The sequence below is a fragment of the Enhydra lutris genome, unplaced genomic scaffold (genome assembly GCF_002288905.1).
Source record: "Enhydra lutris kenyoni isolate GAN:26980312 unplaced genomic scaffold, ASM228890v2 scaffoldscaffold43, whole genome shotgun sequence".
Taxonomy (NCBI): Eukaryota; Metazoa; Chordata; class Mammalia; order Carnivora; family Mustelidae; genus Enhydra; species Enhydra lutris.
This window is the reverse complement of record NW_019154127.1, coordinates 13,741,847-13,758,381: the sequence shown is the minus strand read 5'-3', so window position 1 is coordinate 13,758,381 and position 16,535 is coordinate 13,741,847. Positions and strand designations below refer to the sequence as shown.

Below are 16,535 nucleotides of genomic sequence, written 5' to 3'. Positions count from 1 at the left end.
AGCAGGGGACGCCTGGTGGCTCAGGCCATGCTCTCGGGGTCCGGGGATCGAGACGCTTGTCGGGCCTCAGCTGGGAGTCTGCTTGTCTGTCCCTCATGGCTGGAGTCCTTCACCGGGACACTGCGCACGTCTGAGGGCGTTGCGTGGGGCCAGGGTCCCCGGAGGCTCTCTGGTCCCGCACAGTGGTTGAGAGCCTGGCCAGGCGAGGTGCGCTCCAGCCGTGCAGCTCCCGGGAATCCTTACGGGTCTCTGGGCCCGCTGTATGCACTCCCCGCCCCCCTCCCACGATGGAAGGAGAATCCCTCCCACAAGATGCCCCCGAGGGACTCTTAGATCCTCAGTGGTTTTGCAAACAGCGTGGAGCAGGCTATCCTCGCCCCCAACTCGTCTCAGTGTAAGGTCACTTAGAATGTGCTTGTCTATAAGGACTCCCCCAGGCCCCTGCATACAGCAGCCAGCTCCGAGAGCTCTGGGACCTCAGGGAGCCCCTCCAGCACCCGGCTAGGGCCTCCCCTGCCACACTCAGCCCTTGGGAAGGCCGTGTGCAGGCCTTACTGGACCCCGCAGGTATGATCTTAGGGGGTCGGGCCCCCCTCCAGACAGTGGAGAGGATCCCTTCAACCACCTGCCAGATTCTCCCGGGGGCAGAGCTGAGAATGCCTTGCCCCTAACCCCCAGTCGTCCCACCTGCCGGACACCCCATGCATTCCTTCCTCCCGCTGTCCCCAAAACGTGCTCCTCCTGGGGTGTTCCCATAGCTGCGGGGTTCTGCCCTGGAGTGGACAGGGCTGGAGCCGGACCTGATGACGTCACCCACTTCCTCGGAGATGCCCTAGGACCGCTGGGGCTCTTCCCTGGGTTTTTAGCCTCCGGGGAGCACTTTTGTCAAGAGGAGCTTCTGTTTCCGGAAACTCCCCTACTGTGCGGGTTACCTGGACTGCTCAGCCGTCCTGGGCGTTCTGTGAAACATGAGGAGACGTGAAAAGAAGGATGATTTCCAGACCATAAAGTTGTGATTTCCTACCATTTCCTAGTGGGATTGCTCTTAGAGCAGCACCCCTGCTTCCTCTTACAGCCTGGGGTGTGTGTTGGTGTGTGGACATGTGTGCACCCTGGTGTGTCCGTGGACACACAGATGTGCATGAGCAAACACACGCGTGTACCTGTGTCTGCGTGTGCTGGTGTGTTGCACGTGTGTGTGTGTGTGTATACATACACCCCCCCCAGCTTCTTACATCAGGTGGCCAGGACCTGGTGCCGACGAACGGGGTCTCCCCCGCAGAGCCAAAGCAGAGGTGGGGTGTGTCCCCAGAGCAGGTGCACCTCCTGATGAAGCATGGCCCACCCCACCCCCCCAGGTGACCCAGATGTGCGCGAGACTCTGTGGAGTCTAAGGGTGCCTTCCACAGCTGCCCGTCTCTGCCAGTGGACAGTCGTGCTGCACCAGGACCCAGCACATGAGCAGAGCTGCGTGCGTACGGGATGAGGGCCTGGCCCAAGCCTGCCATTCCCAAGCACCAAGAGGTACGGGGCCCTCGGGTTTTTTCTCCTGGGAAAAGAGCATCCCCTCACCCCAGATCCCACCCTCTGTGTGTGTGTGCGTGTGTGCTGGCACACGTGTGCTCTGAGGACCAATGTTTTTATTTTTTAGAGGTTTATTTATTATTTGAGAGAGAGCGAGCATGCGGGGGTGGTGGGCAGAGAGAGAATCTCCAGCAGGCTCCCTGTTGAGCGTGGAGCCCAATGCGGGGCTCGATCTCACGGCCTTGAGCTCATGACCTGAGCCGACACCTGGAATCGGAGGCTCAACCGACCGAGCCCCCCAAGCACCCCTCTGAGGACAACATTTTTAAAAACGAGTCTAGACGTGGGACTTGAGGGAGAGCCTCTCTGAGCCTGGTCTCAGGTGGCCTGAGTGGAGCGTGGACGTGGCCCTGTCCCCACCGCCACGGCCACACGGGAGCAGAGCAGGAGGCACATCACGGGCGCTGCTCCCTGAGCACAGGTGACACCAGGGTTCTTTCAGCTCGATTTATTTCCACAAGACAGAAGTGAGAGCCTGGGATAGCTCTCGGTTCTAACAAGAGTTCTTTTCTTTATAAAGAAGAAAAATTGTTCCTTGATTTTCTCCACAGAATGAATTTGTTGTTACAAAAAAATAATTTTTGATATATACATGCCTACTTTGGAAAACCTTTTTGTTCTTGATGGCTTTTAAGACCCATGTTTAGGCAGAGGGCCACTGGGCACGTTCCCTGGTTGATTGTCCCCTTGCCCTTGCCAGATGGCCTCTCTCCTTTCCGATTTCCCCTTCCTAAAGCATCTTACATGAAATGGAGAAGCTTGGGAAGCGTGACCTGCAGGAGGCCCCCCAAGGGGGCAGTCCCTGTGGGCAGGTGGCCCGGGGGCCCCCGCTTCCCGGGGGGACGCGGGCACGCTGGAGACAACGTTTACCCTGTGGATGTTTCCTCCCTCTCGGCGACAGCAGCAATGTTAAGAGACACGCATGGCGCCTGCAGCATTTTATCTAGAAAGTACCGCGGTCAGGGCAGGTGCAGACACGCCCACGTACAAAGCGATCGCCACAGAGCATGGCGGACACAGCCAGTTGTTCAGGACGCAGACTGGTAAAGTCTCAGGTAGCTCGCCCATCCCCACCCCACCCCCACAGGCTCCCATAGGCCAAAAATACCTCTATCCTGGACTACATAAAGCTTGTGAGTAGCAAAACTTGTAAAAATGAAGTGTACAAAAGGAAACGCCCATATAATACATTTGCACCCTGTAGAGAATTCATCACTCTTTGAAATGGGCCAACAGGCAGGCAGGACCGATCCGTCAGTTCGGGAACAGAGCCCCGATGTCCATCACACGCACCGAGCCAGAGGTCCGCGTGGTTTTCCAAAGAGAGAGGCTCATTCACAGTTACAGTACTTGGAGACCGTCTCTGTGGTTCAGAAGCCAGTGGCATTTCCCGGCATCTAGGTGAGTCACATTTGATTGTCACAACGTACAAATCTCACAGGTCTGAGACAATACATACAGGCAGACCAGAGGCATTTCTTCGTGGCCTCAAGTAGCTCAGTTTAACTTAACACGGCTTAGTGCATTTCAGGGCCTTATCGTTCGACGTCTGTCCCATCACTTTTGAAACAGGAAGTTAAGAAACTGAAAAGTTGATGAGAAAAGAAAACTCCAGGAGGACGTGTCATTATAGAGCTTAAAAATGATAAGCAATGCCATTGTCTTTGAAAAGAATATTTGGCTGCTGACCAGGCTGGCTGGTGTCCACTTCTCTGGCCATCTCCTAGGTCCCCTAAAAGTACTCTTGTCCTTAACGTCCCTGAGCAGCTCACGGGGATGCCACCAATTTCACGGAATTGGACGGCAGCAAATGCTCATGTTAAGACTGAGTTCATGTGTGTCCACCCCTCGGCCAAGCAGAACACAGCGTGCCATGTTCTACCCCCACCACTTCCCTGCGCTGGGGTGTCCCGGCTCTGACAGGCGAGGGTGTGGAACCCGCCCCGGGGCCCTGGGCGCTCACAGAGGCTCACTTTCCATCAGGAGCTCACTCGCTGGAGAAAGGAGCGGGCACCTGGGCCACGGACACGCCGTGTCCAGAGAGGAAGCGGGTAGGCACGCCAGGCCCACTGCTGTCACCCCAAGCCTGGTTAGACTGGGGAAGTGTTAGAAGCCACGGGACGCCATGGGATGCCATGGGACACCGAGCCCTGCATGCTGGGAGAGCATGCAGTGGTCGGTGAGAACTTGGAAGCGTGAGCTGACGCACAAGCTTGGACAGCTCGGCTGAAGATGAGCAGGCTGGAAAGATTCTGCATGGCTTGTCCTGTCCGTGTCCCAGCGGAGGAAGCGACATGGAGTGTGACAGCCCGGAGATTGCCCCGAACGGCGCGCCCCACTCTTGGCTCAGCTCAACTGTGATGCTAACTAAACGCCGGGAAGGAAAGGTTCCTGTGCCTTGGAGGGGGCATAGGAGGGACAGACGAGGGGAGACTCTAGGTGGATCGGGGACCGCGCGTGCGTTGTTTACAACTAAGTGTAGTTTACATTGTTGTTTTATGTTGCTGTTTGTGGTTTGTACATTCGGAACTCCTCTCTTCCGTTAGACTCTGTGCTTCTCGAGGACAGGGACTGTGGGGACACCTCAAGGAGGGCTGTGCTGCCACCAAGCACCGGATGGCCAGGGTCACTTCTTGCTTTGGATGAACTGCAAACGAGGACATGCTTTCTGACTGGCTAAGCCCTTCCCCAGCACCTCCTGGCCTGCCGGCAGTGGGGACAGTCACATACACTGCTCTCTCGGAGTCCCCAGGTGCTGGTAGTGGCCACAGGCAGCTTTGAAGTCCCTGGCATTCCCCAGAGGGAGATACACAAGCTGGGGCCCTCCCCCCCAGGGGTAGTGACGACCTGAACGGCACTGGCTGGGCAGGTCTGGGGTGCATGCGTGGGAGGTGTCTGGGGGCCCAGCATGGGTCTGAGCCGAGAGATGAGCCACCAGCAGCCCCCAGGCTCCGAGCTCAGCCTATTGGGGCACCCGCAGGGGATGCCCAGGGCCCGGTGCCTGAGTGCACCCCAACCACGGCCAGCCCGCACGATCCAAGCACTCGGCCTTAATTTGGACACTGACATCAGCAACAGAGAAGGCTCAGTTGTGGGGCATAAGGAGAAAAGAAAAGCACTATTCTGATTGATTTAAAAAAAATTAAAGGAGTTCCCCTCTCCGTTTCCCTTCTGAGGTGGATGAAAAGCAATCCATCCCCCTGCAAAAACAAACAAAACCCCCAAGCATTCATGGTGTAGACTTTATTGCTCTCGAGGTCTTGGCACTAAGTGCGCAAGCTCATCTGTTAGATGGGAAGGGAATCGCTGAGATTTCACACCCACTGGCCCTGGTCTCCATGCCGGCGGGACTCTGCGCGGCTCGCTCAGCGACCCCGGCGGGCTCACCGGGTGTGCAGCAACCCCGAGGGCAGAGAACTCATCGAGAGCTAGGGGTTAACGGGTGGGAGATCTGAATCTGTGTCTTGTAGGTGACGCATCTGGGCTCCGGGACATCCCAGGGGCTGGGGAGTTAGTGACACACACAGACGGGCACACTGCGGAAGGGAAAGCAGCCTATGGCAGTCCCTCCCTGCAGTGTGGGGTCTGAGCTGGGAAGGAGGGGAGCAGTGCTTGAACACAGGGGGGCTGTCCTGCCTCTGCCTCGTGGGGGCGGAGCCCCACCACGCCCTTCACCACGGCAACCACCCAGAATCCAGCAGCGTCCCCCTGGAGAGCGTGTGCTGTCTCCAGAAACCCTCCCAAAACACAGACTTTGGTCCAATGCATAGGTACTCGCCCAATTTTGTTTCTATTGTTCCCACGCCTCTTTCCTCCACCTCCTCTCCTAGAAAATTCCACCCGCCTCTCTTGGGAATGCTGGTTCCAGGCCACCAGAGCCAACACCGCTAGTGTTCCTTCCCTTGCTAAACAGGGCAAGGGGAGTATGACTTGGAAACAGCACGCCTGAGGCTTAGGAAGGAAGTCCTGCACGGGCGCGGCGGGCAGCCCCGGGATGCTTGAGCTGAGCCCGGGGAGCCGGCTGCGGGGGGCCCCCCACGCTCCTCCTTCCACCAGCCCAGCGGCCCTCGCCCCACGCCTCCGTCTGCAGAACACGCAGCTCCCCTGGGGCCACGGACCCACGACAGGTCATGGAGAGACACCCCATGGCGGGGGCGGGGCAGCTGAGGGTGAGCAGTACCCCCAGGCCCCCGGGGTGACGCCGGCCACACGGGAGCAGGCCACCCCTGGGACGGGGCCTGCTTGGGAAAGGGAGGCAGGCAGAGGCTCCCCACGGCTACTTCTCATCAGGGAGCCGAGAGCCGCCCGTGGGCCGACTACAAACCAAACCTCCAGAAGCTGAGGAGCTCCCAGTGAGCAGTCGGCAGCCAGAAGAGGTTTGCTGGTGGCCGCCCTGTACACCAGCATCCAAGGGCCCTGTGGGGTGCAGGGGTGCAGCCCCGTGGAGGCCGCATGGGGAAAGAGGGACGGGGGCTCCAGCAACCAGGGGAAGGGGCCCCTTAACTATAAAAACAGATGCAAGGTACCTGCGCCCGGGGTTAGGGAGGAGACGGGAAAGCAGGGGTCTGACCGCGAAATGGAGCTTCCCGTCCATCCGACACTTGGTGTGCTCGGCCCCCAGAGCGCTCCGCGCACCCAGCTCGCGGGCGAGCGCGGACCAGCGGCGCTGGGCGCTCTGGGGGCCTGGGACCTGCATGTCCCCCTTCCTGGGAGGACAGGGAAAGTTCTCTGAGGGGAGGGGAGGCGGCGAAGGGCCAGGGTGAGTTCCCGAAATAACTGATTCAAACAAAAATGGGATCTAAGTTTAAGCAGAGAAAGCGTCCAAAGGCCCCCACTGGCGGCAGAATTCTCTCGAGATGACATTGGGGTGGGACCCGTGATGGGGGCGTGGCCACCCTCCGCCCCCGCACACACGCCGCCCCTGCGCCGGGCTCCGTGGTGGACTCGGCCCCCACGCAGGGGTGCGGCCGGAGTCTTCCTATGCAGGGGCCTCCGTCGGCTTCGCTCTTGGCTCAAGGTTTCCTGGTCAATATTAGTCACCAGTTATTAAGAAAAATCGTTTCTAAGGGTCTTTTGTTCCGATCTGTGTGTGTTGTTCTGTGTCTAATCGAGTTAATGGACACCACCGTCAGGTTACGTGTGCGCCATCACCGCCGGCAATTACTCCTTTTTCTTAAATTCCTGGTTTCCGTAGCTAGAGCCTTTTTCTATTTCAGTTACTCCTATCAGCCGGCGGACTCCAAAGGACGCTTTAAGACAGGAGAAAGGCAAGGTTAGACCGGCCGCTTGGCCGTCCAGTAGGAAAACCGGACGGTGGGGTAGGGCGGTCCTGACCTTTTGCCCCTGACCTTCCGTGGGGTGGGCAAGCCAGCCCTCTCCCTGCTCCCTCCCCGCTCCCACGCGGGGCCAGCCTGGTCTGGGGGGCACAGGGGGTGGGCCTGGTGGGAGAGATCCTGAGTGCCCAACCATCGACCATCGACTAAGGCTCCGGGGGCATCCTGAGGGCCCAGAACCGTGCGCAGGGCTGTCAAGTAATGGCCTTGTCCTCAGAGACCCCCAGACCGACCATCTTGCAGACCCAGGAGCCCGCCCCCAGCAGCAGCACACGATGCCACGAGAGCAGGTAGGCAGATGGCCCTGGGACGCACGACCCCGCGACGTAGCAGACAGAGGCCAGAAAGACTCTGGGGGGACCCCGCTCCCGACGGGCCGGCCACCTCAACGGCTCCCAGGCTCCAGCACAGAAGACCCCCAGCCCGAGCCGCGTCATTCACATTCGTTACCTGCCCCAACAAACCCCAGGAACGTCAGGATCAGGAGGGGCGAGCCACTGGCAAAGACGCCCAAGACACAACTGAAGAGAGGAGACAGGAGGACGGTGGCCCAGGACAGGAAGTTCAGGAGCGTCCAGGGCCGGCGTGGGGGCTTGAACTGCTGTCCTGGGAACGTACCCTTCTGGTTGTACATCTCTTGCAAGGCGTCCTGGAAGAGTCAGGAGAACGAGCTGCCACTGGCTCAGCCCCACGTCTACACCTGGGAGTGGCGGAAGGATCCTGCTCGCAGGTGCTGGGGAGGGTCCGGGAGGTGAGCTCAGCTCGCCCCCTGCCTTGAGGATGGACCCGCCACAGTGCCCACGTGGGCTGTGGCTTCTTCCAGGCAACAGCTCCGTACCCTTCAGAGCTGGGACCCAGGCCGGGAAGCGTAGCGGGTACACACACGTGCGTCTGCCCGGGGCACGCGGGGCTCACGCACGCTCGATCTGGCTCGCCGAGAGGACACGCTGGGCCCAGCCTGCCGAGCGGCTCTCCCGGCTCTCAGAGCTCATGTCCTCTCCTTCTCCTGACTCTCCACCTGGCCCACCTCCTCCCTCCCCTTGCAGGGCTCTGCTGGGAGACAGGATCTCAGCCCCCAGCCTCCAGCCCCCCCAGCCGCATCCAGCCGGTGCCCCCTCCCTGAAGCCTGCCAGGCACTCGGTCACCATGGCCCAGACTCACATGGCCAGGGAGGAAGAGCCCTGGAGTGAGGACTCCATCCCGCTTCCCTCCCCGCCCCACTGATTGTGCAGCGGGACAGAGGGCAAGAAGCCGGGAGGCCCGGGACGCCCCCACTGCCCAGCCCACACCCCCCCACCGGTCCACTCCCACATCTGCGGAACAGGGGAACCACACGGCACGATCTCTGTGGTCCAGTTCCAGGTTATGCCTGGCGCTAACGGGAGCTGTCGATGCGTCTCAGAAGCTGTCGCATCTGCTCAAAGCACTGAGTCTGGTTACAGCTGGGTCTGTACCTTGCCTGAGCCTGAGCACGAGCCCCGTGTTGGGGGTAGACTTTAGATTAAAAAATTAAGTTAAAAAACGTCTGGGGGGCTCAGTCAGTTAAGTGTCCAACTCCTGGTTTCAGCTCAGTCATGATCTCAGGGTGCTGGGATTGAGCCCCGCGTCGGGCTCCTTGCTGAGTGTGGAGCCTGCTTAGTAGTCTCTCTCGCCCGCTGCCCCTCCCTCCCTCCCTCTAAAAAAAATAAATAAATAACATTTAAAAAAAGACCTTCTTAAAAAAACCTGAAAGGAGTGAATTAAACCTATTTATGTTAGTGTTGACAGATATAAACACGATAGTGACTGACAAAAGAAAAAATAGAACACCTTAATGTCCTTAACGTAAATTAAACCGTAAGTGACACAAAAAACGACTAAAACTGTTACCATGTATTTCAGCAGCATAGAAAAACATGGCAAATAATAGAAAAACACGCCCCAGAAGTCATCTATGTCAAAGCTTGTCCCTTGCTACATCTGTATTAGATGATTCTAGAAGGTGAACCTTAGGAACAGAGATGAGGCCCCTACTCCGGCACCTCCAGAGGCTGCTGGGTCGCAGCTGGGCCCTCTGTCCTCCCTCCCCCGACACGGTGCAGGTGCACCCAACAGGCGTGTGCGTGGGAACACAGTCCCCACGTGGCCCGCACGCGCACCGCCGCCCGCCGTGTCGGCACACTGCGTCCGCACGATCTGGCTCTGCGGGCGAAGCGCGGTTGGTTCACTGCGACTGCACCATCGCAGATGAACACACACTGTCCCGTTTCCCAAAAAGCGGTTACGTTACTTCTCCCCTTCTGTTGAGCAACACTGTTGCACACAACTGTCTATCGTAAGCGTTTTAAACCCTCACAAGCTGCCTGGCTTCAGAGACGGACTGTCTTCTGCAGCTTCCTGTGGCCAAGATCTGTCTGCCTTTCTCTCTACCTACACGCGGATGCTTAATTTCTTTCCCAATAGGCTTTATTTCTTTTCTGGAGAGACTCATCTTGGAAATCAGACATTTTATCTGAGATTTCAAATGCAGGAACATGGAGTCAGTGATACTCCTCCCATGTCCCCTGCTCCTTGGCTGGCTTATCTTTTCATTTCTGTGGATGCCGTCCCTCTTCTAACAGGACAGCCTTGCCCACCGTTTTCTACTTTGTTAGTATTTTTATTTTTATGTTATTTTTATTTATTTTACTTTTTTTATTTTGTTAGTATGTTTAAAGGAAAAACATTTGGTACAGTTGATAAACGCTTTTGTAGCTTTGCTTTCTATTCAAATGATGAATGCTATGTTTATTATCTTCTTTGTTCTATTCTCTCTGGGTTTACTCTATTTTTAATACGTGTATGCATACGTGCATGTCAGTGTGTGTGTGTGTGTGTGTGACTATTAGGGTAAAACGTGTGTAAGGCATTTACAAGAGGTCCCAGCACATAGTAAGTTGTGTCTAATGTCAACTTCACGGTCATTCTGTCGTGGGAATGACTTCTCTTCTCTCTGGTTATTCTAAGATCTTACGGTCTTTCGTGTTCTGCAATTTCACTGCTAAGTAGGGGGATGGATTTCTCTCTATTTCCCCCGTTCCAGACCTGTGTTTCTGGAACCCGACGGATTCCAGGAGCTCGAAGTCGTCATCTCTGACACCCGCACTCCACCGCTCTTGTCCCTTTCTGAACCTGCAGTAGTCACAGAGCAGACCTCTCAGTCTATGCTCGGCGTCTGCTAAACTTCCTTTCCTGTTTGTGCTTCTGCCGTGCTACCTTCTGAGTAATCTCCTCTCAGTCTTCCAGGCCACTCTCTCTTCCGCTGTACCAACCTGTCATTTAACCTACCGACACGTCACCGCCAGTGACTTGGTTTTGGCTGCCTGTAAATTCTACTTGGTTCTTCTCAAACCTTTTTCTCCGTGGGTGTTCCTCTTTTCGGGTCCTTCTTCATGCTCAGTCACTTCAAACGTACTGATTTTAGTCTCTGCAGATCCACTGACTAACGTTTTTGGGGACTTTACGTCCTCCGTTCTGTGTCTGTGCGGCGCGGCACACGTGCTCTGGCTCTGTGCTCATCTCCCACGGGATTTCACCCGCAGAAACCTGCGTTTACCTGTGTTTCTCCAGCCCTCTGTGTGCTTTTCTCGGGAACTCTGGAGTGGTTTGTCTAGAACCACTTGTTGACATTTTGGCTCTGCTCTCCCTGAACTATGTCGCTGGGATAAATTCGAACCCCAAACCCCTCTGAGCACCGACCTGTGATTACGAGTTATCGGGGAGACCTTGTTGAGACCAAGAGGAGAAAGGGGAGCATCAAAGTCTTTTTCCTGTGCGGGCAGGTAGGTTTCTTTTAATTCACTGTGCGAGGGCAAAACTCTCGAAAGTTCCTGCCTGGAACGAGGTCAACCTTTATCTTCTGTTTCTGGGTGGGCATTCAAACTCAAGACTCCAGGGTAAGGGGACCAGCAAACGCCATTGGAGGGGTGGGGCATTCCCAAGTTCACAGGCTCACCACCTGGTTTTCAGCTCTACATTCTTTTTGGACTCTTAGAGATGTCCCTTATTTTCTTAAAAGCTCACCCATGCCTTTAAAAGGGTATCTGTTGTATGTAGAAAGGATCTTGTTGCTCTCTAAGCGCCCCCAATGCTGAAGATGAAGATATCGTGTCCTGTGTGTTCATATGTATAAAACAAGCTGGTGGAAGTTTCAGGGCAGGGCGTGCTGTGGGGGGAGCGGAGAAGGATCTGTGCTTGGCACACGGTTCTCTTCACGTTACCTACACTGCGTCTCTTGCATAAATCACACACACACTATGTGCAGGCTGTAGATCTATCCACTTTTACGAGAAAACACGAAACCATGTGATAAAGTGTTGCCAGCCACAGTCGTACGTCATCCTTTCTACTTTTCTCTAGTGTGCTGAGTTCTCACAAGTCAAGAAACATGCAAGATGCTGGAAAGAAGGTGGAAAGTGGTTGAGAGCCGCATGGTTCTCCCTCTCCAGACGTCCGCATGCACGCCCCGCCTGCCCCGTGAGCCGCCCCTCTGAAACCTCTTCCCGAGACCCCCGGGGAAGAGGAGAGCCGCGTGCCTTTACCTTCTCCTGGTACAGTTTATGAAGCCACTGGGCCGCTTCCTTCTCATCCAGTGGGATCTCTTCCAGAGGAAACCGCCTGTTTGGGGAAGAAGATTGAAAGCCAAGTGGCCTACCCATGGGGAGGGCATCAAACAGGAGAGGAGGGTCGTCGCTGGATTGGGGGGTGGTATGCTGGCCCCGCCTTTCCTGGTCGTGCCTCACTCTCAAGTTCCAAGGTCATGCAGACAGCAAAGACATCCACCCCAGGCACAGAGGAACCAGGCCCTGCAGGACCACGGGGGCCACAGAGGGAGGGGTGCTCATGAGCACTGTAAGGAAACAGATCACGCCCCCATTTCCACCGAGAAGGGTGCACATTTGTGAGCTTTGGCAGGAGTTTTGGTCTTTCTTAATAGTTCATTCTTAGGAAATAATCAAATCTGACAGTGTCTTCCATCAGGCCAAGAGGATTGTGTATTTCACCAATGAGATCTACTTGCTCTGAATATGAAAAGCAAGAGAGATTCAGAACTTTAATCTGAACTCACAAACAGTTGACCCCGGAGAAGACACAATTTATTTATAACCCTAATCACCAGGGGATTACCGGCCCAGGAGCGCAGGTGTCTTCCTGGGGGACAAGCAGGGCAAGGGCGGGAAGGGCTGTCCACGGCAGCCGCAGTCCCTGAGGCCGCCAGCAGGGGGCGCGGGGGACATGTGTGAGGGGGAATGACCTTGGCGGTGTTCTTCCCGCAGGGCTGCCCACCCCTGGGAGCAAGGCTGGTGCCGGTCTCAGGCAGCCTCTGGAGAGTGCTGGACGTCCACGGGGAGTGAGGGAAAGGCGGAACCCTCGTACACAAAATTGCTCTAACTCCGCAGACCCGCGGGCGAGGAGACCAAGTCCGGAAGGGTGGTCTGCGGAGGGACGCTGCCCACAGGCTTCCCACCCACCTGACCACACTCCTCTGGTTCTGGTCAATGTCCCGTCCTGGCCACACCCAGGCTCTAGTGTTAGTTAGCCACGCGCAGTACGAAGTGTATAAATTAAGAATTTAAAAGCATGATACAAAACTAAACTATGAGCGTCTGTCTCCCGGAGCGGACTCGAGTCCCTTGAAGGATGCTGACCCCACACGAACTCGGGCAGCCTCAGGCCACCACCCCTGGATGCCCCTGGCCTTGCCCCCAGCGCAACTTCACCAGCAGGGGAATAGGAAAAGGACTCCAAAGAGGAAACTTCCATGAGCCCAAGAAAACTTTGGCTTGTTTGATGAAAAGCATGTTCTGGACTCACTGGAATATTGCTTTCCTCAAAATTTCCCAAATGGTAAGTATCACAAAACGGCACATTGACACTTTTAGACATTCTAAGAACATGTCTGTTAAAATAAGGTTAGGTAAAGTATAGTTTCAGGCTTTCCGCAACAAAGGGGGAAATGAACAGTAAGGCTCAGGTCTTCTCCTGCCGGAGGTGACGGTCCCTTGGAGGGGCAGTGCCACCGGTGGGGTGGTCGTGAACACAGGCCTGGAGCTGGATCAGGAGGGCTCCCCCAACCCTGCCACCTGCCGGCTAGGACCTGGGCCCCCCATCCCCCGAACACCCCGGGACCAGGGAGGGTGAGCACCGGCACAGAGCCCACCACGGCTGTCACTGTCCTGGACCACGGCACGTGCTCTCGTCCGAACCACAGCCAGGGCTGGAGGCCTCCAGGACCAGCAGGTCCCAGGGAAGCTGCCCGGTCCCTGCTGGCTCCAGAGAGCTAAGGGCAAGGACCCCGGCTCTGTCCCTCCTCTGAGCCGATCCACTGCAAGCTGCAGGAGGAAAAAGCCCCCTGGCTTATTCTTAACATTCACAAACTCACTCCTGCATTGGGGGGCGAAACTGCTTTAGATGGGGTCACGTGAGGAGGGCCTCTGAGAGCTCTGGGGGCCAGGCTGAGCGGGGCAGAGACCCAGTCAGAGCTGGTGGGTGACAGACAGGGGAGCTGACCCCACACGTGGTTTAGGCACACGCTGGCCGGTCCTGCCTTCCTGCACACAGTGAAGGAACCTGGAGGGGCGGGGCTGGCAAGTTCAACTGAGCTGATCCGGACCAGAGGAGGACCTGGAGGGGCTGCCCACCATTATGCTTTGAGCTGAGGTCAAAGTCAAAACCCCCTACTATTAAGAACCCCAGGCGCAGGGCTGGGACAGCTCCCCCAGCTCCCACTTCTGCCTGTGGGAATCTGAGTTGTGGTCCAAGCTGGAGCCAAGCCCCTTTTAAGGGGCCTCTGTGCTCCCTGTGGCAAGAGAGGCTGCCCCTCCCTCGGGGCTTCCAGAACATTCTGCCTTCACCCCGCACCCACCCCTTCACCTTGTAGGAGAGCTAGTGCTTGTTGTGTCTGTCCCCGCGCGTGCAGTCCTGGGGCGCAGGCTGTCTCCAGGCTGCAAGGGAAGGGCCCCGTGCCAGGGGCTGGGGACGCGGGGAGGGGCGGCTCACCTCACACACATGTCGGCCTCGTACTTCTTCCCGTAGAGGATTCCCAGCAAAGACGGGTTCTTATTTCCTCGGAAGTTCAGTGTGACGTCGTAGACCGCTGCAACTGCAGGGATGGGGGGCGTGAGACCGGGGCCTGCGCCCGCACCCATGCCCGCACCTGCACCCTGCTCAGCCCTGCACCCGGCTTGGCCCCGTACCCGGCTCGGCCCCACACCTGCACAGGACTCAGCCCCGCACCCCGCTGGGCCCCGCAGGCTCCTCTCTGCATACATGGGGGTGCTCAGTACTGCATTTACTGACATCTGTGTTCAGATTTAGGGTCTGGCTGCTTTCTGTTTGTTCCCCGTGTTCTATGTCCTATCTTTGATCTTGCCCCCTTTGACATTCATTAGATAGACGTATTTTTTCCCTTTATAATAAGGCTTTCACTTACATAACTTTTTCACTCCGTTAATCTGTCACCTGTTCCATCAACCAGCCTTCCGTTGTCTCAGAGACGCCAGGGCCAGCCGACACACGGTCACTGTGCTCACCGGCTCCCCGTCCCAGCCCCTGCCACCCTCACTCTATGCGGCCCGGCCGTCTCTTGCGTAGCTTTGGACACATGACTTCCTGGTCTCGCTGCCCACAGAGCCCAGAGCGCGCACGGCCGTCCCCGGCTCGCCCTCACCTGTCCCTCGCAGGCACTGGACCGCCGTGGTGAAGCCCTTGGTACGAGGCAGCAGGTGGTACTTGAGGACGGGGAGCCCCTTGGACAGGGCCACCTCCATGCTGACGCGGTGCTTCTTCTCTGTGAAGCGTGTGCCCTCACAGTACAGGAGAAACTGCCACACGAGAGGGGACAGGGTCACCCCAGGCGACCGGCTCACAGAGCACGTGCTGCTCAATTCGCAGCGAGGACGGAACACTCTAGTGACCGGTGGGGCATCATGTACAACGAGACTTTATTTAGGGTGCGACCCACGCTCCAGCCACGCACCGCCCCTTGGGGAACAGCTGAGCTGTGACACTGAATCTCAAGGACCGAGAAAGACCACTTTCCGGAAGGAACGCAAACAGGAAGGTGTCCCGGGAGAGGAAAATCGGGTCTCTTATCCCTCTGCCTCCCCGTGGGAATTAGAAATGCCACTAAGTAGCCAGTTCTCAAAGACCTCCTGCCAGAGACCAGAAAGCTCAGAAAGAGAAACAATGTTCAAACCAACCTACTGCCATTGTTTCCGATGGGGGGGGGTGCGTCAGACTCCTGGAAGGGACTGGAAACACAGGCGGAAGCCCCCGCCCCAGGGGCCTGAGGGGTGCTTGTTCTGAAGGGCAGGCTAAGTCTTCTTTGAAGTACAAGTTGATCCCCAGAACCAGAGGGTCCCTGGAGTCTGCTCTGCAGCCTGGCTCCCCAGAAGCCCCCCCGCCCTCCACCCAGCCAGGAGCTAGGCAGGTGTCCCAGGGCAGCGGATGCAGGAAGGGGGGCTCGCTCCCTCTCCAGGTGCCTTCAGTGGGGCTCTGGGTCTGCACTGGGGCAGAGAGAAGCGGGTGAGCCGGGAGGGGCCCCCCAGCCTGCAAGCTCAGAGGGGGAGGGGCCCGGCCCCACTGTGGCCTTGCTCCCAGGGTCAGGTTCTCGTGGGCTGCAGCGCATGCGCATCACATAGGCTGTGCGGGGTCGGGAGGCCAGAGCACTCACCCACATGTACTCGGGGTAGTCGGACAAGCGCTTCAGCCCCTCGATGACGGTGTCCCGGTCCTCCTCCCATTTCCGCTTGCAGAACACGATCTCCAGGAAGTACCACGTCCAGCCGATGAGGGGCACGTAAAGCAGCTCCCTCTTCGCGAGGACTTTGGAACTCTGGAGGAAGGAGACAGGTGGTGAGAGTCAAGACCCTCGCAGGCACCCCTGGGACCGGCTTGGTGTTTGGTGACCGCGTCGTCAGTGAGGCGGCCCTGCTCCGCACGCGCCTGCTGATTTCCGCATGACCCCAAGGGGCAGGCATGCCGTCTGACAGACAAGGAAACGGAGGCACAGGCCGGGCGGAGGGAGGGGTTGCCCGCTCTGGCCGTGAGGACCGGGGCTCCCCGAGGGTGACCTGGGACGGCCCAGTACGGCTGCTTTGTCTGCAGTGCGTGCTCAGCCAGCCTCAGGCGGCCCTGCCATTTCCCTGCGACCGCCCGTCCGGCCAAGGGAGCTCTGGGCTCTCGATACGCAAGGTTCGCTGGAGGCAGAGCAATGAGCCTGAGCTCAGGACAAGCTCTGGAGAGCTGAGGGCTGACCTGACCTCAGACTCCGGGCTCAGAGGACTCAGGGGCTACACCAGAAGGGAAGAAAACCTCAGACCCCATGTCACTCACCCCCAAATCCCCCAGGACCCCGCACTGTTCACCCCTCGCACCTCCCCAGGGCCCCCGTGTGCCTCACCCCTGTACCTTCCCGGGACCCCGCACTGCTCACCCCCTGCACCTTCCCGGGACCCCGCACTGCTCACCCCCTGCACCTTCCCGGGACCCCCCACTGCTCACCCCCTGCACCTTCCCGGGACCCCGCACTGCTCAACCCCAGCACCTTCCCGGGATCCCGCACTGCTCACCCCAGCACCTTCCCGGGACCCCGCACTG

General features: G+C 57.7%; 1 protein-coding gene across 1 annotated transcript in view; it reads right to left on the bottom strand.

The window, feature by feature from the left end:
- Positions 1-1,989: 1,989 nt before the first annotated feature.
- The window catches only part of LOC111155745 (1-acylglycerol-3-phosphate O-acyltransferase 3), a 90,584-nt gene continuing 76,038 nt past the window's right edge, over positions 1,990-16,535 (bottom strand). Inside the window, exons 4-9 of the mRNA XM_022516124.1 lie at positions 15,610-15,771; positions 14,605-14,758; positions 13,935-14,037; positions 11,477-11,552; positions 7,368-7,566; positions 1,990-6,833 (exon numbers count right to left, since the gene is read on the bottom strand). Coding sequence (XP_022371832.1) covers positions 6,745-6,833; positions 7,368-7,566; positions 11,477-11,552; positions 13,935-14,037; positions 14,605-14,758; positions 15,610-15,771 — 783 coding nt within the window. The 3' untranslated portion in view covers positions 1,990-6,744. The remainder of the gene's footprint in view (positions 6,834-7,367; positions 7,567-11,476; positions 11,553-13,934; positions 14,038-14,604; positions 14,759-15,609; positions 15,772-16,535) is intronic.